Below are 25,000 nucleotides of genomic sequence, written 5' to 3' on the forward strand. Positions count from 1 at the left end.
CAACAACTGCCTGTAAAATAACACACACATAAAAAAAAGACACACATCTAATCGCTTGTATGAATTTTGGCGGTACATATGGTATACAGACAACTAAATGTTCTTTTTTAATCCGTAATTTCATTTATGTTTACTGTTTTAAAGTAGTAAAATGTTCTTTGCTAAATGTACCCGATGCACTTAGGCTTGTAAAAACAAAGAGTCCAAGTAATCACTGAGCATTGTGTCTGTGAAGATTCTCATTCATTCAGGCTGTGCTATCCAAAGAGTTCTGCAGTATGAGCAACTTGTTGACTTCTTCTTTGAGCTTGAAAGGCATTTCATCCAAGAAGCTCCACTAGTTCTGGTCGACATAGAGCTGTACAAGTCCGGTTGCTTACTGCTAAACTCCTTGGATCTGAGCTTTGTGTTTCTGCCTAGACAGTGTGTACATGGGTAGCCTGCATTTAAATCAATAACATCTGCAAGTCACGACTTCCTTCACTGTGGGCCTTGAATGTGCTGCACCTCCAGGCCTGTCACAACCAAGCAACCAAACTAGGCAATTGCCTAGGGCCCCCTGCTGAAAGGTAGCCTGGGAACACCCATACTGCCTTACGTTCTACACAATCGTTTCGATCTGAAAGACTCACTTGTGATTAGGTCTGGTGGTAACCAGGCAAGCTGAGAGGGGGCCTGGCGACTAATGACTGCTTATGTACTTGTATCCAAACGTCATCATTGACGACATTGAGTGAGACAACATCAGCCTAAGTTCAATAGCTGAACAGTGCAATGACTGCTATCAAAATCCTTCTTGACTGGGCCCCTCCCCAATAGTTTGAAAAGAAAAAAGGGGGGCCCAAATCCCTCTTTGCCTAGGGCTACCAAATACTTTGAAATGGCCCTATGCACTTCATGCTGGAGTTTAGCAGGAGCACCTAGCTGCGCCGCTGGGTCACTTGAGCCACTTTATGAACTGGGCCTCTGTGCTGCTATTTGGTCACAACGGGGAACCTTCTTAGTGCAGAACCAACACCTCAGACTCATAATCAGATTATTATACGGCATTAAACAGCTAAGTGCTGCTGTGTTGGCACTTACATGTCACAAAGACCGGGACCGAACGCCAATCGTGTGTGTGGGTGGACAGAGAGAGAGAGAGAGAGAGAGAGAGAGAGAGGGAGAGAGAGAGAGAGAGAGAGAGAGAGAGAGAGAGAGAGAGAGAGAGAGAGAGAGAGAGAGAGAGAGAGAGAATGAAAATCTTCTTGAACACAGAGAGAGAGTTTCAACTGATACTACCCACACGCATCAATATACCATTAGCTATGGTGTTACTTTATCAGTGGTGTATTGCACTAATTAAGCGGTAATGATTTCCTTTAAACTGTACATGCTGCATTTTCACCCTAGGCCATGCACTAAACCGCCAATTACTGGTCGCTAGAATGAGGGGAGGGGAATGACTGTGCAAAAAAGTACCTGTGGTTTGCAATATGCATGTGACCACCACCACTACTGAAAATAAAATGACTGATAAAAAATTGGGCAAATCATTACAAAATAAAGCCTCACTAAAGAGAAGATTTCTGGGGTAGAAATGCCCGTAGAGTACTGTAGTGAATTCAAAATGACTGATCAAAAACCGAAATGGTGGCTTTACCCCCGTTCAGAAAGGAATAGGATTATGAAATAAATCGTCACTAAAGAAACAATTTTTTCAGAGGGAAAAGGCATTAGAGCATCCGCCAAGTGGTAAATGTTTTAAAGAAAGAAAGAAAGAAAGCTATTGGAAAAGCAAAACTGCAGAATAATAATAGACAGCCATGATGGCCAAACAAGCCTCTTCTCTAAGCGGGAGCATTAGCATGACAAACCCTCGTGCTTGTGTGTGTGTGTGTGTGTGTGTGTGTGTGTGTGTGTGTGTGTGTGTGTGTGTGTGTGTGTGTGTGTGTGTGTGTGTGTGTGTGTGTGTGTGTGTGTGTGTGTGTGTGTGTGTGTGTGTGTGTGTGTGCGTGCGTGCATGCGTGCATGCGTGCGTGTGTGTGTGCTTGTGTGTGTGTGCATGCTTATTTCCATGTGTGCATCTGTATGTGTGTCTGCATGTATGAGTGGCGATCTTGTACGTAGCGGTCATAATGACTTTCCCGCTCCCATTGAAATGGAAATGTGTGCATCCGTCATTAGAATAAACATCTGGCATTTCAGCTCCCTGGAGCAGGGGGAGGCTAGGGGTCTCTGGGTGGGGGGCTCGAGCTGAGCTAGGGTGGGCGGGTGGGTGATATGGGTGGTTGCCTGGGTAGGTGGGTGAGTGTTGTGGGGTCTCGTTCCACTCAGTATGCCACCTCAGCCGGCAATGTAGTTACCCACTTCTCTATGAGGGGCCACTTGGCGCAAATGAGCCCAAACCAGAGTAGCTGTGTGTGTGTCTGTGCCCATGTCCGTTTGTTTAAGTGTTTACGTGCACATGTGCTTACAAAAGAGAATGTGCAAATGTCAGTATGGCATGCAACATGGGCCACAAACAAACCTCCACTTATCTCTGTGTGGATAGGGATGTGTTGTCATAACAACCACGTTTGTTTTTGTGTGGGGATTCTTTTGCCACTCCTCCCCCTTCTCAGATTTGTATTTCCAAATGCGGATGCATTATTAATGATAAGCGGCTGAGCGGGGTATAGCTGGCAGGTAGCCGGTTCGAGCCAATCAGCTGGGCTGAGTCTGTGCTGTCGCGCTGAACAGAGAGGGGATTAGAGACCGTAATGACAGCCATCCATTCAGGCCTCATTAGCGGCCGAGTGGACAGTAGTGTTTTAAAATGATCTACTCCAAACGCTTTCATTAAATATGCTCTTTCTTCCACCCACTACTTCCTATGTCCCCCCAGTCTTCCATTCGTCTTTGTGATTTATAATGAATACGCCCATCGTCTGTCTCTGATGCGGCAAAATCGTTCCTGATATCGAATCAGTAAAAGATTTAGGAAGAGTAAATGTTGCCATTTTTTTTATTCCAGTAATGCCTTTTTATATCGCCAATAACCAAAGCCACCAGACTAATCCCTATCTATCTGTGTTTTAGTATTTTTTTTCCAAGCAATTTAATGGCTTATGTCTGCAAATCCATTTGTCAGAGCGCTGCTTTTCTAATGCAAGAAAAGATACACATCATCTCTCCAGTCAAAATGACCCTCTTTGGTGAATCCCTACACTAATCCAACCTCTGCCCTTTTCAAACACACTGAGAATAAAAAAAACTCTGCAGAGTCAATATAATTGTCTAGGTGCTGTCCAATAGCAGTAATATGTTTGGACTAATGTGTACTGACGCGTGTAACTGACCGTAAAACATGATGCCAATGCCCGACATTACAGTAGAGAGGAAGCCCTCGGGGACAAAAGGGGCCCACTACTGCACTTCTGACAGGCCTATAAAAAGGTCTATAAAAGGTCGTGGCCCTGTCCATGACCTCTCGCTTGTTTCTGTGGGGCACAAAACCCACATGATGTCAGAGGTCAGTCACAGATGCCAGACCACCAGACCATATCTCACATCAGCCATTAAAGCTAAACTGACATGATAAAAGTGCTGAGCGCTTGGCTCACGATAATGATACAGGAACAATCGAATGTCAAAGGCGAACTGTCAAAACAACATTCATTTTTTAACTCGTTAAGACACAGCGTAATACATTTTACCAGCATGGCAGTAACCAGGTCATAGTGCATTACTAAAGGCCCTGTGTTATAGTAGTGTCATAGTAGTGTAGTACTATGGTAGTTAACTTTACTAGGACTATTGCAGCGTTCCAATGATGGAGTGGCATGCATTATGGGGGTTTGCGGCATAATAGTAACGCTTCACATAGGTTTATGAAAAGGATGACAAACTGGTGAAGCTAGTCCTTTTAGGAGATTTTATGCTAATGTGAATACACAAACAGTCAGTTACCAATGTCGACTTTACTCATAAAAGCCAAAGTGATTGCTGTGACACAGCATCCAACTAGAGTAAAGGTCATGATACACGGGGCAACTTTTTGGGCAATGTTGCCGAGCAATGTTGCCGGGCGATGGTGCAAAGAGCGTTTCCCATTGATATTCGGCAACATTGCTGGTTTCTGAATATCTTTGATCGCCTCTGGCAACTTTTTGCGAGAGGCCAATCAGAACGCGAGAAAAACGTCACATGACCATCTGTGCGCTTCAGATCAAAATTTCCAAAACAACATGGCGGCCGTTCAGTGGACCGAAGAGCTGGAGAGAGTGCTGATATCTTTTTACATGGGTGGGTCTACGTTACATGTCAGTGTTTTAAAATGGTGATTTATGCATCAAAATGTAAAAATAACATCATACATCTACATTTCAGCGTTCGTGTTAGGATTAAAACAAAGATTTCTTGTCAGCTAAACGGCAACTGCCGTTAGCGAACCAATTTTCCATAGAGATTGAATGGAGTTGCTAATTAGCTAGTTAGCAAAATGGTAGCGATTTCAGGAAATGTGTAGTTTCCTGTAGTTTTCCCGTGCCATTGTTTTGAAGTTGTGCCACAAATGTAAAAATAACATTATACATGTTCATGTATGGGTTTGGGTTAAGATTAAGACAAAGATTTCTGGTCAGGCACCCAAATGTAACTGCTGTTAGCGAACTGCTTTTCCATTGAGATTGAATGGAGTTGCTAACTAGCTAGCTAGAAAACTAGTAGCGATTTCAGGTGAACTTCTCGAGTTTTTTTTCTGTTGTTTTTTCATGTCAATGAGTGTCAAACAAATGTTATGAATAAAAGTTGTCAACTTTACTTAAATTCTACTAATCAAACTTATTTACACACAGAACATCAGTGCCTGTGGAACATCAAGGCAAAGGCTTACAAAAACAGGGACCTGAGAAAAGCTGCTTTGGAGGAGCTCTGTCAGCAGCTCAAGCTCAACAGTGGTGGGCATCAGGTTGTAGGTAAGGATTTTGATGTTTGTTATTTTGATGTCCGTCTAGATATGGATGCTTTAAACTGGATAAGCTGAACTTCAACGTTCAACATGCAGTTGTAATGCACACACTACCCTGGACTTCAGTACCTGTTTTTTTTTTATTCTTCTTGTTGTTCTTCTTCAGCCTTTTCTGAGATCCTGGTCATTGTAATGGGGGCAGGTGTTTGTTTACATTTCAAAAAAATATTTTTTATTTATTCCCAAAAACATCCAAAAAGTTGTGCAACATCAGCATACAACTAGTAAACAGCTATACCTTTTTGGGAAAGTATTTGGAGTAGGCCTATGTTAAAGTTTTTAATGTAAACAAAATCTGTCCCCATTAGAATAGCTCAGCTCTTGCAAAGGGCACAATTCAATATAATTAATTGTTTTTGTCTCTAAAGACTGGCCTGTGGTTACAGTCGTGTCTGTCCCCTGACTACTACTTAGTATTCCAAGACTCTGTCCCAGTCATCTATGTATGTACTGTTTAATATTTAATAAATTATTCACATTTGTTTTGAAACTCACTGGTTAATTGTTAATTGAAATAGCACTGTCCTGCCAGCTTACGGCACCATTTGAATTGAAGTACCTGCAATACTCCTCTCTGACTTCCTTAGCATGTAGATGGATGTCTGTCAGAGGAAGCTGCTATTGGTAGGAAACGCTCAGGTTCCTCTCTCCAGCTACCAGGAATAATCTGGCCGGTCTCTGTGTCTTCCTGGTCAACCAAACTAGGTGGGGTGTACATGTACCTTGATTGTCCAGTTCTTAAATAATTGTGGAGGACACACGCAGCCTTTGTTATGATTCTTGCTTTGCGTGGTGAAAGGAGAATTGGTTGTTTGAACACTCTGAATCTGTTGGACAAAACTCCAAACACATTCTCCACACAACGGCGGGCGCGTGACAGTCTGTAATTGAAAATTTGTTTAGATTTGTCCAGTTGTGACCTGGGGTATGGCCTCATTATCCACGGTTTCAGACCAAAAGCCTCATCTGCCACAATGGCGTAAGGGACAGGCAGTTGACAGCCAGGCAGCTGCTTCGGTGGAGGCATATTGACAGAATTTTCCTCTAAAGCCTTGCAGAGTCCAGATTTGGCCCAAATCCCCCCATCACTGACTCTGCCATTGGTCCCCACATCAATATAAGTAAATTTTAGGTCTGCATCTGCCAGTGCAAGTAAGACAATTGAGTTAAACCCTTTGTAATTATAGTAATGTGATCCTGCATTGGGGGGAGGCTGAATGCTGATGTGTTTTCCATCCAGCGCTCCGAGGCAATGAGGAAAGTTCCACCTTTCCTCAAACTTTGTGGCGATGTTGTTCCACTCCTCAGCAGTTGATGGCACTTTGAGGTAGTCTGCTTGCAGCATATTGAAGAGAGCCTTGCACGTTTCGACTACAATTCTGGAGATGCTGTGCCTAGACACTCTGAACTGATACTCCAGGTCTTGAAAGGTGTGCCCTGTGGCCAGGTAGCGCAACGTTATTGCTAGTCTCTCACCCACAGGTATGGCCTTCCTCATTACCGTGTCCTGCCTCTGTAAGGATGGAGTCAGTAAGGTCACCAGGAAATTAAAACTGTCTTCATCTAGCCGCAGCCAGTTCTTATAACTGGGGGGATCCTCAGCTGCCAGTTCTCTCAGCAACTGATTGTAGCAACCTCTTTCTTTCCTCTGCAGCCATCTTCTGCTCCATATGCGTTTGTCCTTTTCTTTTTTGCTAAGATGATGGGTTTACATAGTTAGTTCCATGTATTTGTCAATATGATTTATTTTATGTAGGGGCCACAGTAGGCCTAGCTTAGCCTACTTAGCACAGTAGACCTTTAAAGATTTTAAAATAATAATAATTTATTTTATATATAGAGCAGAAAAAAATATTTTGAATTCTAAAAACTCAACTTATTAACTTGTGACTAGGTTCTATTTAATTTTGTATTTTTAAGTAGTGAAATGTATACTTACTTAAGTGAAATACAGGCTGAAGCCAGGATAACAGCAACAGCAGCAAATGTTTCAGCATCCATTTTTTTTGGCAGTTATCTCCTTGGCAATTGATCTATTATCTAATTGGCTGTTGCCCATTTTTGGTTGCCCTAAAAAGTTGCCCTGTGTCTCATCTGGTTGCCCGTTGCCGGCAATATTGCTCGGCAACATTGCCCTAAAAGTTGCCCCGTGTATCATGACCTTAATAGTCTGTGCTTGATTAGATGTGTCTGTGGCTGCAAAGCTGTTTCTTTCTTCAGACCTCCAGTCAGCATGAGCTGGTGTCTAGCTACAGTAGCCAGATGCTAAGCTGTAGAGTCAGCATTTTAGTGGTAAACCTCACTTACTCCCAGCAAAAATCCACTAGTGTCGGCGCTAACAGTCCAGCTTTTAGCTCAATAGGGAGAGCATTTCAACATTCCATTCGCAGGTGTGTTGCTATTTGCAAGCTAAGAGTCTGGGCAGGTGCATGGCCGGATTGCAGACACTTAACACAACTTACGCAAGTCTACTGTATACTGTACGGTATCCATATGACTGGGACAGGTACTATGCGTCTATAGACAATATACCTTGTAGGTTATGTGAATATTGAGACCCAAGCCTCTGTGATCCCTTAAGTTCGGATGTACTAATTAGGTCCACAGACACACAGCATGATGAAACTGATATTGATATAGTAGTCCAACAAATGTTCTTGAAGGCATCTGAATATTGCCCCTCAATCTCATACACAACATTGTCTCTGGCCTCATGGCCTCAACTTGACTTGAAATTGCCTTTGGCCCTTGCTATTGGATAACATTACAACTGTCTGTGAGATCATGACCTAATAATAATAAACCTAACTGCTCTGGACTAGAAGTTTTACATTTTAATAAGTATTAAAACCCAAATACTATGTCTTTAACTTTATGTGTTTTTCTTGTCTCTTGAAGTATGGGTGACGACATCCAAGAGAAACACCACAAAAATACACACCTTTCAGACAGATGTAGCAAACTATCAATTATTTGTAGCTGGTTGATTTTTGTATGAACAGGGGTCATCCTCAGGTCAAACTGGATAACTGTGAAAGAATTGATGGTGAGGAGACATTGCTCAGTGCCGAATGATAGAGCCTAGAGGCCAGGAAGCAGTTAACGGGCAATGAGTCATCTCTCTCTCTCTCTCTCTCTCTCTCTCTCTCTCTCTCTCTCTCTCTCTCTCTCTCTCTCTCTCTCTCTCTCTCTCTCTCTCTCTCTCTCTCTCTCGTCAAAAACAGCTGCCCAGAGTCCATGCCCTTGTCATGCCTTACACATTTGCTGCTGTCAAACCCAGACACATGGCCCATCATCCACCCTGACAGGGAGATAAAACCCACAAAAAATAAACAAACATCCCCCAAGCAGAATCCTTTTCCCTATTTTTATTTTTTTTGGAAGAGAAAAACAATACAAGCGTCTGTGAATAAAACCCCACATTCAAACTCGTATCAGATCAGATTAGTCATAACGAGGGGGCCCATATTGAGTACATCCAGAAACCTCATTTGGTATGTTCTCTTTGTTTTTGTTTTCTTTTTTAATTCCCTTTTTTTGGAGGAGAGTGATATGATCTTTATTGAATCGAGGAAGCGGTACACGGGCTCCCCTGCTGCCTGCCGGACTGGCAGACAGCTAGATGTTTGCTCACATGGGGGAAAAAACAATTCTCAGGGATCGCAATTAATCATCATTGACCCCACACTGTTTATCTGGCAAATGTGGGGGGGGTGGCGTGTGGGCTTTTGTGTGGATTTGTGTGTGTGTGTGTGTGTGTGTGTGTGTGTGTGTGTGTGTGTGTGTGTGTGTGTGTGTGTGTGTGTGTGTGTGTGTGTGTGTGTGTGTGTGTGTGTGTGTGTGTGTGTGCGTGCGTGTGCGTGTGTGTGTGTGTGGAGTAAGTCTGTTCTGAAATGACTTTTTTCTGTCTAATGAGACTGAGAGCAGGTACACTGTCTCTCTGCAAATCAAACTACGTGCAAAGCATGATGGCAGCCGGATCAATGAAACCCAATCGTTTTCTGAGCTATTTAGGGCAGATCTATATAATACATTTAATATTGAGCCCTTTCACATGAGACAGACATTTGTGTGTGTGTGTGTGTGTGTGTGTGTGTGTGTGTGTGTGTGTGTGTGTGTGTGTGTGTGTGTGTGTGTGTGTGTGTGTGTGTGTGTGTGTGTGTGTGTGTGTGTGAGAGAGAGAGAGAGAGAGAGAGAGAGAGAGAGAGAGAGAGAGAAGAAGAAGAAGAAGAAGAAGAAGAAGAAGGAGAAGAAGAAGAAGAAGAAGAAGAAGAAGAAGAAGAAGAAGAAGAAGAAAGAAAGGGAAGAAGAAGAAGAAGAAGAAGAAGAAGAAGAAGAAGAAGAAGAAGAAGAAGAAGAAGAAGAAGAAGAAGAAGAAGACAATGCCACCAACGTACGCTTCAAACGGAGCTGCTGACATTTTCTTTGGCAAATTAATTGGGCTGTTTAAGGGCCTAATGAGCTCCATTGAAGTCATCATTAATGGAAATAACAAACATTCATTACCCAAATCACGGTCAGCTGCCTGCATGGGGCCTGCATCTTTTCAATAATACATGATGGATTCGAGTGGGAGGCCTCTCTCTCTCTCTCTCTCTCTCTCTCTCTCTCTCTCTCTCTCTCTCTCTCTCTCTCTCTCTCTCTCTCTCTCTCTATCTAATGACGCATGGCCTTAGGATTGCTATTGTTGAACGTGTTTCAGACATAAATACCACATTTAATGCATGAGCACAATGTCAACAGCACAGCATGGTTGTTCACTGAGAGTCCCTACACTCTCTAGCTATTTGCTTTAGGAAAGGGAAGTACACCAGCCTTCCGGGGTGTCTTCCTAGGAATACCTCGCCATTTCATTACCAAAAAAAAGATGTAAAACTGCCTAGATCCACCACTCCAGAGCCACATTAGAAATGGTAATCTCCTAGTTAAATCTGAGTTAGTGTTTAATGAGCGGTGTAATCCTAATCCTTCACCCCGTGTGAGTCTGGGATTTAATTAGGGCTGGGTTCTCAATGCTGATGATATAGAGAAATAATAATTACACCATTTTTATTGTGCGATTGTGCTGCCTTTCCGTCGTATCCTGCTGAGTGTTTATCCCAAAGAACCTACTACGGATTCCGGGCTTTTTTTTCCTCTTCCAGACTCTTCTTCACGCTAACAGCGGATGAGCTTCTTGTGTGAGGTAACTGCATTAAGTCTCCTGGATTGTACACATACACACACACACACACCTTATCTTGGCACTTTGAGTCTTATCAGCAGAGAGAGACTGGCTGAAATTATTATTTCCTCCATTCTCACTACCACTCCCTCCACTCCCCTCCCCCAACTCCTTCTCTTCCTCCTCCTCTGCATTATATCGCCACTTTATCACTTCCTTGGCCTCCTTTCAGAGACAAGCTTGTTGTTGGGTGCCTGTGGAAGCTTCTGGAAGAAGCTCCAGGCCTTTAAAAATCACAATAAAAGGTAATGGTGTTAGTGAATGCGCCACATTGATAAGAAAGACTATGGGGACATCTTTTTCTCCTCCCTTTTCTTTTCTCCTTTTGCACCACAAAAGATTGTGCATGCTGAGGTTTGTTTATATAAAGGTTTACTATATCAAATGGAAAACAAACTATTTTGTCTGGCCATGAAAATGAATCATCACTTAGCATTTGTGTGTTATGAAGTCTTTGACAAGCATGCTTATGGCTGTGTGCTGGTGCTGGTGATAAATTGAACAGGTGATTTTGTTCTTGTTTAAATCCAATTTCATGTTCTCAGCAATATATCAACAACAAACCAATTCTATCAAATTAAGCAAAAATAAACACCTGGTACTGTACAATGTAATAGCCTGATATATAATCTGTGTGAATGCATCTGCCTGCTTGTGTTTGTGTGTGAACCCGTGTGTTTGCTCATTTTGAAAACACTTGCCTTTACTATTCTTGTAGCGACCGAAATGTCCCCAGTCATATCTTAACACCAGAGATGGTATTCTTTGTAAAGCTCAAATTGTGATTTTTAGGTGCTACAGTCAGTGCACACCCACCCACATGACAACCCCCTGCCTCCCCCAACCACTCATCCAATGGCTTCCCTTTGAGTCCAGTGAGGCATAGTATGACGAAGGTCAACTTAAGTTCAGTCAGACACACCTCTACTGGAGGGCTCCAAGGCTCTGTCTCGGGATGACCCCCCCCCCATACACGCACAAAAAAACAGTGATGCAACCTGTCGAAAGACCTGTACATAGGGCAGCGAGGGATGAGCCGCAACGATTTGGGGATGAATTTAACTCGCCTAAACGACAAGGTCCTGCTGCTGAGTTATGGCGACAAGGACTAATGGGGCCCGAAAATAGCCCTTATCGTTATGTATAGCAGCGATCAGTGATGAATTGGACCTTATCACTGCTCGTAATTAGGGTGTCAGCTTGAAGGCATTCTATACATAATATTCGTCGTGAGGAATGAGAGTAGGGGGTGGAGGATTTAGAGGGGGGTGGGGGGAGGTCGGGGCTGAGTGAGAGAATGAAAATGAGTCAGAATTACTTGTGGAGAGAGTGGGAGAGTAACTGAGAGAGAGAGAGAGAGAGAGAGAGAGAGAGAGAGAGAGAGAGAGAGAGAGAGAGAGAGAGAGAGAGAGAGAGAGAGAGAGAGAGAGAGAGAGAGAGAGAGAGAGCAAAAAAGTGCTGATTTCAGGTATGCTGAGTGTAAACACCACAAATCGAGCATATTGATCATGTTCCTTTTGTAACCTCTACGGCTACGTGTACAGATTAGGACTTATTTACTTTCTTACTACGCCACAACTGCTGAATCACCACTCCACTGATGTCCCATCATGCTGGGCAAACCTCAAATCTCTCCACTTCGCTTTATGTCTGTCTTGCTCTCTCTCTCTCTCTCTCTCTCTCTCTCTCTCTCTCTCTCTCTCTCTCTCTCTCTCTCTCTCTCTCTCTTCTCTCTCTCTCTCTCTTTCTCTCTCTCTCTTTCTCTCTCTCTCTCTCTCTCTCTCTCTCTCTCTCTATCAACCCCTTTTTCCTCTCTCTCTCCCACCCCCCTCTCTTTCTCCTTCTCACTCTACATCTTACTTGTGAACAGGTTGCTTTGCTTTAATATTGCATCAGACACAGGCACATGTATATTTCAGTAGTGCTGGGTCATGGAAATTACCATGCTCACGGCAATGCTACTTTTGCCACCGGTTACCGTTGCCTTGAGACATCGACAGGGAATGAACCAATTACGGGCAAACAGAAGACCATAATGTGTTCTTGCATTCACTTCCATACACCAATTCCAGAGAGCAGGTTCCAACACCACTGTTTGGTTAAAGGATGGTTGCTGTGTTTGTGACTATCTGTGTCTTGAGAGAAAGGCGATTGGCATCGACTGGCACAATGTTTTCACTGTGGGAGATGGCGCATGAAAAGCCTCTGCAGGGATCTGAGAAACCATCTAAAAGGAGGCACGCACGCACGCACGCACACACGCACGCACGCACACACGCACGCACGCACGCACGCACGCACGCACACACACACACCAAGCAAACAAGTCGTACGCATGACTCCAGGTGGCATGAAAAGCAAACATAGCTCGTGGCAGTGCATTAATGAGTGGTGTGTCATCCTGTGCCAATGACGCAGAAGTGACATCAGCGCTGGCTGAAGACCGAGGGATTCAAGTGTGCAATGCTACTGCAACAATCAGACACACAAGCACAATCTATGCTCAACCACCACAGCGCTTAATATAACCACGAGATCCTGAAATGTTGTATTCGAATGAATCTTGAGTATGCACAGGAAACATGTTGAGTCAGCCATGACAATGTAAATAAGAATAATATTGACTCACCTTCTCTTTTCTGAGAAGTAACACGTGATTTTTTGGCTGTGTTGGCTATGCGACTTTGACAGAATACCTCAAGCAGTTTTCTTTGTCATAATAAAACTGCCACGCTGGTATTTATTTCCTAACTGGATCTATTTTACTTTAACAGGATCCCATCAATATAAAACTTGCCGAATGGAAATGAGTCTCGGCAGAATTAAAGTGGCTTATAACTCCTGGCCACAAACAAGCATGGCAACGCTTGCCGCATGTGCTAAATGCCAGCAGCTGCAATGACACAATATGAGGCGAAAAAAAGGGGGAGGAGGAGGAGGAGGAAATGGGCTGTCAGGCCCAATTCAGCCCACAAATCACAAGCATAAGTGAAGAGCACTTTTCCAAAATGCTACATGTTTTCAAAAATATTTAACAATGTTTTCATTTTCTTCTTCCGTTGGTGTTGTGGAAAGTGTTAATGTTTGAATTTTTATTATTGAGATATTCAATAATATTAACTCAGCTCAAATTTTCCTGAATCTGTCTTGAAATCAAATGTAAATATACATTATTTTATTAAAACTGTATTGAAATGGCTTTTATAGGGTTATGGGGGAAAAAAAGCTCTTCAAGTGTTCCCCATATGCCATCTGGTGTGGTTCTCTTGTCTTAAACGAGGCGGCGGGCGGGTAGCCGGGGAAAACCGCAGGGCCATCTGTGTCCAATTCCAATGCACGCTGCTCTACTCTCTTCTCTAAGAACACAAGGAATTGGAAAAAAAAATAGAAAAGTGGTGGAAGGGAAAAATGAAAAGGAGAGAGGGAGAAAACCTATTACTGCGCTGGCATCCATCTTCCCAGCTGGCCTATCTGTATTATAGGGCGGCCCAATAAGGGAAGTGTCAAACGGATCTACTGGTGCCCTGAGCCTTTCCCACAACACTCTTAAATCCCTCAAGGTTACCACAGCCAAAATAAGCTCGCATGGCCGAAGACGGGTAAGAAGATAAGAGGGAATGATTATACAGTAGTTATGTTGTCTTGTTAGCTGGCCACCATTGCCAGAATTAGCAAGAATAAGCAAAGAGGGGCTGCAGATAAGAGGGAGTGATTATATATGTCTTCTTACTGCATTAGCTGGCTGGCATAATCTTCCCCTGCAGAGTTTAGAAGAAATAGTTCTCGTGTAATGAGAGCTGTTTGGAGAGAGGATGTGTTGCAGAGATTGGGATGTCCTCCATCTCAAAGCCACTACAGTGTGCTGTCGATAGCGGGATAAGTGTAGCTATGAACCCAGTGTGGATCGATGTTGACTGATAGGCCACAGGTTGGACATCATAAACAGCAGCTTTCCCCTCCTGTAATCTCTTGGAGAAGTGCGCTTGGCACTGAGTGGGCGCACACATGTGTGTGGGGGGGGAGTAGTGTGTGTGTGTGTGTGTGTGTGTGTGTGTGTGTGTGTGTGTGTGTGTGTGTGTGTGTGTGTGTGTGTGTGTGTGTGTGTGTGTGACTGTGCGGACACGCACCCCCCTGTCTGTGTTAGTGGAGGCGACTCGGGATAGTGGTCACTTAGCTCCCATCAGGCCAATGGATAAAACCTGACAAACTGCACCCCGGTCACACCAAGGGCCTACAGCTTCCACTATGTCTCCAGTTGAGCGAGGGGGAAAAAACACACACTGTGGCTAAAATTAGTGTTTTCCCAGCCTCAAATCATGCTGAGCATGTAGGCTGAAAACAGGGATTTAATGCCTGTGTTGCTGCACACTTGACCATGGCAGTGGCCACAAAACACCCACTTCAGTCGATCTCCTGGGACTGGACTGCATGTCCGGATAAGAGCCAAAAGTGTAGAGGCTAAATTTCAACTTAAAGAGTCAGGTGGTATATACACCAAAGTCACGGGGCGGCATGCCAGAAAAGTGGCTCGGACAAAATTCCTCTGAAAAAGGCTAACAGGCAATTTAAAACAGCGTGGCCTCCCCATACAGTTAAGAGCCTGTTGGGTACCTGCCCGTAATCACTTCACTGAATAGGTTAAGATGCCATTTAAGTCTTCTCACACTGAGTAAAAAATTAGAGTGCGACAGCATAAGAGAAAAAAATCAGTGTTGGCAGTGTTAGCGTTAGCTATATTCTATACTCATGAGCTAGCCAATATTCTAGTCTATGGAATTAAGGTATGGGTTCTATACAACAAGCTCTTTGTTCTCTCAAAGTCAAACATCTTAAGCATGCTAATGTGGTCGTCATTCCAAACACTTGATGTCTGCACGAGAGTAGACAACTTGCACACACGCTCACAAACACACACAACAAACATGGTGTTGTGGAAAAAAGACAAGCGGATTGCAGACGCTGTCGTAACATGTGCCATGAATCCTGCAGATTCGCTCTAATTGGATTAATTGAAATAAAAGGTTTTTCGGTGGAGGCCTCCTGCGATGCGTAACTAACGAGATTGAGGGTGATTAATTGGAGGGGAACGGGAGCTGCGACGCGTGCCTCTGCAGATTAGGGAGACGGGACGCCGGGCTTCCGGCAGACGCGAGTTTAACACCCAACCCTGGCTGTGTATCATCTGGAGGTAAGTGAGAAAGCCTGTGTGTGTGTGTGTGTGTGTGTGTGTGTGTGTGTGTGTGTGTGTGTGTGTGTGTGTGTGTGTGTGTGTGTGTGTGTGTGTGTGTGTGTGTGTGTGTGTGTGTGTGTGTGTGTGTGTGTGTGTGTGTGTGTGTGTGTGTGTGTGTGTGTGTGTGTGTGTGTGTGTGTGTGTGTGTGTGTGGCCAGGCACATGTGTTTAAGGCGGGTTGTTGGCAGCAACACTCTTGTCTTAAACAAAAAGATGTGAAATTGGATATTATTCAATCCTTCCTTTACTACTCCCTAAAGACCAAGCCTGTTGCACTCCTGACTTGAAGCAAGCAAAGAAAAAGAAATTAAAATGATCGCATCCACTCTGACCTCAGCCCTCTGACTTCCGATGTGAGAGAGGTCATGGTACGGTTGCTTGCAATTAGTGGGAAAAATAAAGAAACGAAGCTGCTGTTGCTGTTTTTTCTTCGTTATTTTCATCACTCGGGCTAATCTCTACCACACTGAACATAAGCAAACACACAGCTGCAGCTGATGCCATGCACGTGTGCATCCCAGAGTGTCATACCAAATAAGGAATCAGAATGGCCACCCACGTCCTGCTACCAGGCACCCATGGGCTCCAAACCCATTTCTGAACGTGCTATTTCAAAACCCATCACATCAAGGTTGATGCATACAAGCTCTGACTGGATCCTATAGAATGTGGAGGTCGGATGTAATCCAATGTGATCTAATGCGATGGACTATTGACCCGTAAAACACATGCAAGAGTGTGCACACCACACCAGTAGTACATCTTGTATGTCATATCTTATTCTCATGGGCACGATGAATAAAAAAGAAGGAATAAATCCTTTAGCAGGTTTCTCATGATCTCGTTCATAAACTGTCAAGCGGACGGGAATCTGAAAAAGAAAAAGCGTCTGTAACCATCAACCTCTCTCTCACAGGCAATCTTTCTTTCTTTTCTCTCTTGTGGCCTCTTATTTGCCCTCATACTCTGAGTGAGAATACAGAAAAGAACTTAATTTGTGACTCTCAGAGAGCCCATCCTCTCAGCTATGACTAGATTAGAGAAATTGATGACTCCTGGTGCATCCCACAGACAGTCTTAAATAAAAACCTTCACCTTCAAGGACAGAGTTTTACATCTCCCTCCCCCTTTCCCCCACTCTGAACCTCCTGTGACTTCAGAGGTACTGTACCTTGCACACATTATTTTCCCCTGGTGGCTTTAATGGCGGATGGGCCCTCCGTAGTCAATGGGAGTGACATGTGGAGGCATGGATGACATTTACCCTCGGCCTGCCGTGGGGCAACGGCAATTTCCCTGACTGTGTGGGTTTTAATAATGTAAAACCATCCTGTATCCATATTTCATCAAAGTAAAGCAAACATTAAAGCATTAAGGGCCTCTTAAGAGCAGCCATGTACTTCCGCAAGGGATATCCAAACTGATTCATTTGCCCCTCCCCTCAGCCACTAGGCCCCACAGTCATCCATCATTGGTCTCAGTGTGTGTGTGTGTGTGTGCGTGTGTGTGTGTGTGTGTGTGTGTGTGTGTGTGTGTGTGTGTGTGTGTGTGTGTGTGTGTGTGTGTGTGTGTGTGTGTGTGTGTGTGTGTGCGTGTGTAGAGCACAGCATGTGTCTACAACATTACCCTCAGATTGTGTGTGTGTGTGTGTGTGTGTGTGTGTGTGTGTGTGTGTGTGTGTGTGTGTGTGTGTGTGTGTGTGTGTGTGTGTGTGTGTGTGTGTGTGTGTGTGTGTGCGTGTGTGTGTTTGTGTGTGTGTGTGTGTGCGTGCGTGCGCGTGTGTGTGCGTGTGTGCATGTGCGTGCGTGCGTGTGTGTGTGTTTTGGCAGGGGCTTTGCCTACTGCGACAGCCACTGATTGGCATCGGCCAATATACTCCATCAGAGAAATCCCAGCTCTGCATTTTCTCACTCCCTATGAATGACAAGCTCCCGAAGTGGCCATTAATTGAGCAACCAAGCAGATGGAGCAAGTAACCGCTAATTCTCATATCCGGATGACCAGCATAACAAAACACAACAAAACGACACAGCAAAATAAGCACTTTTGTGGACTCAGATTCCTGAAAGTCAGGTATGCTAATGGTGCTATGGTACTACTAAATGGCAGCATTGACAAATATCTATGGAAATGGGTTCAAATCCGTCCCAACTCCACTCCATCTCTTTTTGACTCTCTATCATCATTTCATATTGAAGTATGAGAGAAGTTTGACAAAAGTTTGACAAATTTTGACTATTTTTTGGTAGTGATACGTGTTTGTCTTTGAAATTTGTTTAAGTTATTGAACCACCAAAGTTTAGGGTAAAAAGCCTGTAAATATTCTAACCACACCAAGCCCAGGTCAAGATGAGGTAGGGTAGTCTAGTAATGCACCATAGGCAGGGATGCAGGCAGGAAGGTTGTCTGTCAAATCCCTCTGTTTGCAGTGGGATAGTACTCCAACCAATCAGCCCAGCAAACTACCTTTTTCCTCTGACTCTGCACTTCACAATGACTCACCAAACGCCAGTCACTTGCAAGCCATATGGATCATGAAATGATGTTTGCATTGCTATGCATTACCTGTATGTCCATGTATAAGTACTGTCTATGTCTATACTGTCTATGTCCTTACCTAGATTAGTCTATGTCTGCATGGGAAAGCAAGAAATGTAATTTCAAATTCTTTGTATGACCAGTGCATGTAAAGAAATTGACAATAAAACCTACTTGACTTGACTTGACTTACCTTAGTCTAGGTTTCTAGGCTTGGTATGCAGACACTGCACTTGACTTTATATCTGTATGTGTCAACTGTCAAGTTTACTTTCTATTATATTGTTATTATCTTGTCACAAACATCTATGTAACAAGGTTAGCAGAGATGTTGGAAGTTGCGTTTGACCATTGATGTGTACACCACTACCTCTTTAATTCAGATTTCTAGGCCAGGGTGAAAATGGGTGGTCGGTTGTGGTGACACTTACCGAGTATGACGAGCTCGCAGGAGGCGGTGATGTTCTCGTTGATGTTGTGTGCCACACAGCTGTAGGTGCCAGCGTCATCGTCACTCACACTACTGATCAGCAGGTTGCTGCCCCCCAGCAGGGAGTACTTCTTAGACCTGAGGGGACAGTGTATGTGTTAGACACATGCATGCATTCACACAGATCAACACAACAAGATGAATGCACGCACGCACATACACACGCTTGTGCTCACTCATACACGCACGCACGCACGCACGCACGCACGCACGCACGCACGCGCACGCGCACGCGCACGCACGCACACACACACACACACACACACACACACACACACACACACACACGCACAAACACACACCTGTATTCCCACCAGAGCATGGCAACCCGACCGAAGCCCGACGGGCCGGGTCGGAACCCGACGGGCCGGGCCGGACTCGGACAAAAAAAATAGAATATCTGTCGGACTCGGGTCGGACTCGGGGTTGAATTAACAGACATTGTGAAAAGTGTGCCTAAGCAACCAGAGGAAACGTTTCAGTTCATGCAAAGGGCAGTTTTGTGATTAAAATATTAAATAAGTAAATATTAAAATAAGTAATTGAATATGCATAAATGAAAATGTTGGTAGGCTACTCGTGCGAGGATTATTATTGGCTGTATGCACGCGCCAGTTACCAGCGGCAACATGGACGCTCACTCCCAGTCAGCCGAGCAGGAATGCCGAGTCAACTTGCTTTTTTAATAAGCGCCAAATCAACAGTTGTCAGTGAACGCGTGGTCTTTTGTTGTAGGCCTAGTGTAGGCCATGTTTTAGCATGCCTTCTTCGATGCTGTCTTAAATGTTGAACATAAAATGACGAAGTTTGTCACTGCATTGCTCGCCAAGGATTAGGCTACATTTCCAGCATGGTGTAGCAAGGAGCATAATATGGATTTAAGAAGACGCACACTCTACGTGGAGTTGCCTAAGGTAGGGGCGAAGAGGTTTCCTGTTACTATTTTGTCCGCTGTGACATTTCATGTCCTTCACATAGGTTCTTAATTCTTGTCACTTTTACTGTACAGTTGTAACTATGCGCGTGCAACCTTTCCTGATTTTATATTGACCGCATGGACATCAGGGGAAATGACATTCTCTTGGAGGGCCGAACAGGCTACTGTTCTTTGGGGTGAACTTATAGCCCATATCTTAACGACAAGGAGCGGCATCTTCACGGGGTTCGCGTGGATTTATTTGCACTAACAGTAACGTAACAAATGTTCCATAGCCGCGCTGACTGATCTGTAGCCATGAAGTGCTTTGAGAGGCTTATCAAAATGCATATCACATCATCTATTCCTGCTGCACTTGACCCACTTCAGTTCGCCTATAGGTCAAACAGATCAACTGATGACGCCATTGCCCTTGCACTAAACACCGCTCTTACTCATCTTGATCACAGTAACACCTATGTGAGGTTGCTCTTTATCGACTACAGCTCTGCCTTCAACACAATTATTCCATCCAAACTAGTGTTAAAGTTGCAATCTCTAAACCTTAATCCCTCACTCTGCAGCTGGATTCTAAACTTTCTCACCGATAGGCCTCAAGCAGTGCGACTGGGCAAGTTCACCTCCTCCACACTCTGCCTCAGCACCGGCGCGCCCCAGGGATGTGTGCTCAGCCCCCTACTCTATTCCCTTTTCACACATGACTGCACAGCCACTCACAATTCCAATACCATCATTAAGTTTGCCGACGACACTACGGTAATTGGCTGCATCACAAATGGAGATGAGTCGGCCTACAGGGCTGAGGTGGCGGCATTGTCAACCTGGTGTGTGGATAACAATCTACTCCTGAATGTCAGCAAAACAAAGGAGTTGATTGTGGATTTCCGGAGGATACAACACCAGCCACACCAGCCAATTTACATCGCTGATACTGCAGTGGAGAGGGTTAAGAGCTATAAATTCCTAGGAGTCAACATCAAGGAGGATCTCAGCTGGTCTCATCACATTAATTGCATCACTAAGACGGCTAGACAGCGACTGTTTTTTCTGAGACGGCTGCACAGATATGGAATGGAGAGTAGGATACTGGCCAACTTCTATCGCTGTACAATAGAAAGCATTTTAACTGGTAATTTCACAGCCTGGTATGGTAACACCACTGCCCAAGATAGGAGAGACCTCCAACGAGTCATCAAATCTGCTCAAAGGACAATCCAATCAGATCTACCTAACATCCAGGATCTTTACAACCAGCGGTGTCTGAGGAGGGCCAAACGAATCATAGCTGATCCATACCACCCCAGCTACACACACTTCACCCTTCTACCATCTGCCCGGAGATACAGGTGCTTACGTGCTCACACCAGCCGACTCAGGGACAGCTTCTTCCCTCAATGTATCAGACTGTTGAATACAAAATCACCAACATAGGAAGAAATCCCCTTTCTCCAAGCTGCCATTTTTTCAACTTTTTAAATATATATTTTTTCTTTTTTAACATTCTTTTTTAACATTCTTTTTAACCTTTTTTTGGGACTCCCAGAGCAGGGAAGCTTTTCATTGTATATATATGTTTCATATATATACACATGACAAATAAAATATCTTGTATCTTGTATCTTGACTGCATCCAAAACGTAGGCGTATTCGTTAGTTTTCGCCTTTCTTATCCTCTCACGCCCCTCCCATGCATTTGATCACAGCACCCAACATCTCTGGTCTAACCGAAAGAAACATAAGGTGCGCTGTCACATGTGTGTGTGTGTGTGTGTGTGTGTGTTTATACTTATGCGTGCGTAACTAAATTAGGCTACTGCAAATTGCCTCATCCTAACGTCTTTGCCTATCCTGGCTGTTTATCACGTGGTATTTTGAGTATGGAGGAGCCCACATAGAAAATCTTGCTTGCGCACAGGTTCTGTTGTTATTACAATGGTCTCGGGCTTCGGACGGGTTCGGACACAAACATTTTCATTAGTCTCGGGCTCGGGTCGGGGTTGATCACTTTTCTTTCGGCTGAGGGCCGGGCTCGGACGGAAAAAACCGGCCCGAGCCACACTCTAATTCCCACCCCAATATTCACCCAGGGAAAACCAAGTGTAGAGAAAAGAATGTCTATATTATATCAAGAAATATTTTGGTAGTGTGGGTGGGGAAAGAGGACAGGTTTGCTTTAATGAAAGAGGAAATTCGAAGAGAAAAAGAGAGAAAAAGCTGTGGTACGTCTGGATTACTGATGTCCTTTTAGATTTCATATTCTTGTCCTGAGCTGCCACCTCCTCCGCCGTGTCAAGGCAAGGCAAGGCCACAGGGAGCGAGCGCAGAAACACAGATTGATAAATGTTTAATGGCCCATATGATGATGAGCACCTTTGCCGGGGCTCCGGAATTGATTACTAGGACTGAAGGCTGCTGCGTGCAGTGGGGCTGAGTGCTTGTTGCTAAACGCTGTAGTGCTGCACTCCAGCAGTGATGTGCAGTGACAGCGTGGCACAGAGGGAGGGACATGGAGAGGACAAAAGAGCAAAAGAGTGAGGGGGTGAGAGAGAGAGAGAGAGAGAGAGAGAGAGAGAGAGAGAGAGAGAGACAGAGAGAGACATAGAGTGAGAGAGAGAGAGACAGAGAAACAGAGAGATAGAGAGAGAGAGACAGAGAAACAGAGAGATAGAGAGAAGGGATAGAGATGGACATGGACATGGAGATAGAGACAGTGTTGGCTTGATGACAGGGTTGATGGCTTGATGATCGTGTGTGTTTTTTTGTGCCCGCCCGCCTGTGTGTGTGCGTGTGTGCGCGTGCGTACGTGTGTGTGTGTGTGTGTGTGTGCGTGTGTGCGCGTGCGTACGTGTGTGTGTGTGTGTGTGTGTATCTTGTGCGTGCGCGTATCTTGTATAAGTACAGTATGTGTCCTTGTATTTATGTATGTACTGGGGCCAGGGTGGGCCACGGCTCCTGTAGAATTGCTCCTGGTCAATATTATCTTTTTCTGAAATGGCTAAATATAAAGTACAATATATAAAATAGAAAATTGTATCCGTTTTTCATTTAATGTTTCCCCCTAAAAACACATTGGGCCAACTTCGGCCCCCCTAGCAATTTTGGCCCAGAACCGCCACTGTGTATGTATCATGGTATGTGCATGTGAGTCCAGTCCACAGTAATGGTGCCGACCTGCTCTGGATCATCTCCTCTCCCTTCATCCAGTAGAAGGAGGGGTTTGGGTACCCGGAGGCGGAGCACTCCAGCACGGCATCGCGCCCCTGCAGCGCCGTCACGCGCACCGGCCTCTGGAGAAACTCCAGCTTGCGCACCTCGCCAGGCTCTGTAAATACACACACAGAAACAAACACGCACGCACACACACACACACACACACGCACGCACGCACACACGCACACACACACACAAAGTTAGTCTTAATGTACTATACATTGACACGTTTGTGCTATACAGTACACACAATATACAGATGCGTAAGATGTAACTCAATTGTCGGCTCACACATGTAGGCTCACTACCATATGTGCTGGAAACACATACAGCCTTCATCCTGCTTTGTACATGCCCAGCTCTGCCCAAAATCACACTTCCAGATGGGCACTCGTAGCAATTTTCAGACAGCTCACACATTAACAAACTCTCTCTCTCTCTCACTCTTACACACATGCATGCACATGTATTTCAAACACATGTAGACTTTCTCACTCAGATATAATACAGACAAATGCACGCACCACATGCACACATACATTTACACGTACACATATACCTACACGAACACGAACACACACACACAATCTATCTCTCACGCAAGCACACGTACATTTACACACACACACACACACACACACACACACACACACACACACACACACACACACACACACACACACACACACACACACACACACACACACACACACACACACACACACACACACACACACACACACACACACACACACACACACACACACACACACACACAGTCTCTCCCCAGCATATCTCTCTTAAAGAATCCCCAACAGAGATCCGCAGCAGAGATATTTCAAGTCGAGCTTTGATCTGCGTCTCTAAAATACAGGGATCTGCTGAAGCTGGTTTGCCATGCTCGACTTGAAAGTGCTGCCTTTGGGCTGTGTGTTTATGGTAAATGATCCATACATAGTATGTACACAACAAAACACATACAACACACACACACACACATACGAGCATATGCTCAGCCGCGCATCTCGATCCAGTGCTTCTGACGGTCTCCCTGGAGACCCCCGCTGTGTGTTTTCGCTCGGCTAGCCGGAACATTCCTTGGGTCACTCATGCTACTGTGAAAACCCCCACAGGAGTGCTGCTGCATTGTGTGAGCGGAGTGAGAGATGGATTTGGAGCTGTCTAGCTGACGGCCGTGTCAGGATGCTGACGAGATGTTGACTGCCCGAGGGTGACCACTCGGGAGGATACACTCGCACACATATGTACGCACAGACAGGGCCCTTGACAGCTTTGGCTGGGCCCAGAACGAAATCATCTGAAAGGGCCCCCCACCCAATACATTCAATGCAAAGAGGACCCAATTATGCCCCCCCCCACACACACACAGACACACACACACACACTTGAATACACACATACTTGCAGACACATACGCACACAACCTTGCATACAGCACGTTCATGCAAAGACTCACATAGTATGTAAACTCATACACATAGTGCAGTATGTACACCAACACAACTACACATTCACACATAACAAAACATTCACATACTGTACAGTAAACACATACACATTGGCATACACCGTTCCATACATGAACACCCACACTGCATGCAAACATACATACCAGCACACATTCTGTCACATATACTCTCAAACACACACACACGCACACACACACACACACACACACACACACACACACACACACACACACACACGTCGCGCACACACACACACACACACACACACACACACACACACACACACACACACACACACACACACACACACACACACACACACACACACACACACACACACACACACACACACACACACACACACACACACACAGCAAGGTTTCTGTCAGTGGGCCCCGCCGGCATCCAGACCTCACACACAGCCAGCCTGCGCCGTTTGACCTGCGGCCACCACTGGGAGAGCAGACGCCCGACCGCGACCCTGATAGCTGCTTAATCCTAACAGCCCACGGGCAGCGCAGGTAGGAGGGAGAGGTGTGTGTGTGTGTGTGTGTGTGTGTGTGTGTGTGTGTGTGTGTGTGTGTGTGTGTGTGTGTGTGTGTGTGTGTGTGTGTGTGTGTGTGTGTGTGTGTGCGTGTGTGTGTGTTCAGGTAAGAGAGAGGTAGACAGATGTAAGAGGGGGAGGGACGAACTCTGTAAGGGGGCAGGGAAGGGATGGTATTGGGCCAGAGTTAATGGGTAGGCAGGGGAGTTGTGGGATGGTGGAGGAGGGGAGCCCTCCGGTTAGACCTGACTCTGCTGCCCTCCTCCCTCAGGTACCCCCTGAAAACTGCACTAAAATGGACTGACCCAGAGTCGGCTCTCCTTTTTATATTTACTGTGAGGGGGAGG

The 25,000-nt window shown here is 45.0% G+C and overlaps 1 protein-coding gene across 1 annotated transcript in view; it reads right to left on the reverse strand.

Annotated features, from left to right (window-relative positions):
- The window catches only part of dcc (DCC netrin 1 receptor), a 357,856-nt gene that overhangs the window by 192,862 nt on the left and 139,994 nt on the right, over positions 1 to 25,000 (reverse strand). Inside the window, exons 4-5 of the mRNA XM_063210977.1 lie at positions 22,581 to 22,731; positions 18,414 to 18,550 (exon numbers count right to left, since the gene is read on the reverse strand). Coding sequence (XP_063067047.1) covers positions 18,414 to 18,550; positions 22,581 to 22,731 — 288 coding nt within the window. The remainder of the gene's footprint in view (positions 1 to 18,413; positions 18,551 to 22,580; positions 22,732 to 25,000) is intronic.

This window comes from Engraulis encrasicolus, chromosome 11 (assembly GCF_034702125.1).
Source record: "Engraulis encrasicolus isolate BLACKSEA-1 chromosome 11, IST_EnEncr_1.0, whole genome shotgun sequence".
Classification (NCBI taxonomy): Eukaryota; Metazoa; Chordata; class Actinopteri; order Clupeiformes; family Engraulidae; genus Engraulis; species Engraulis encrasicolus.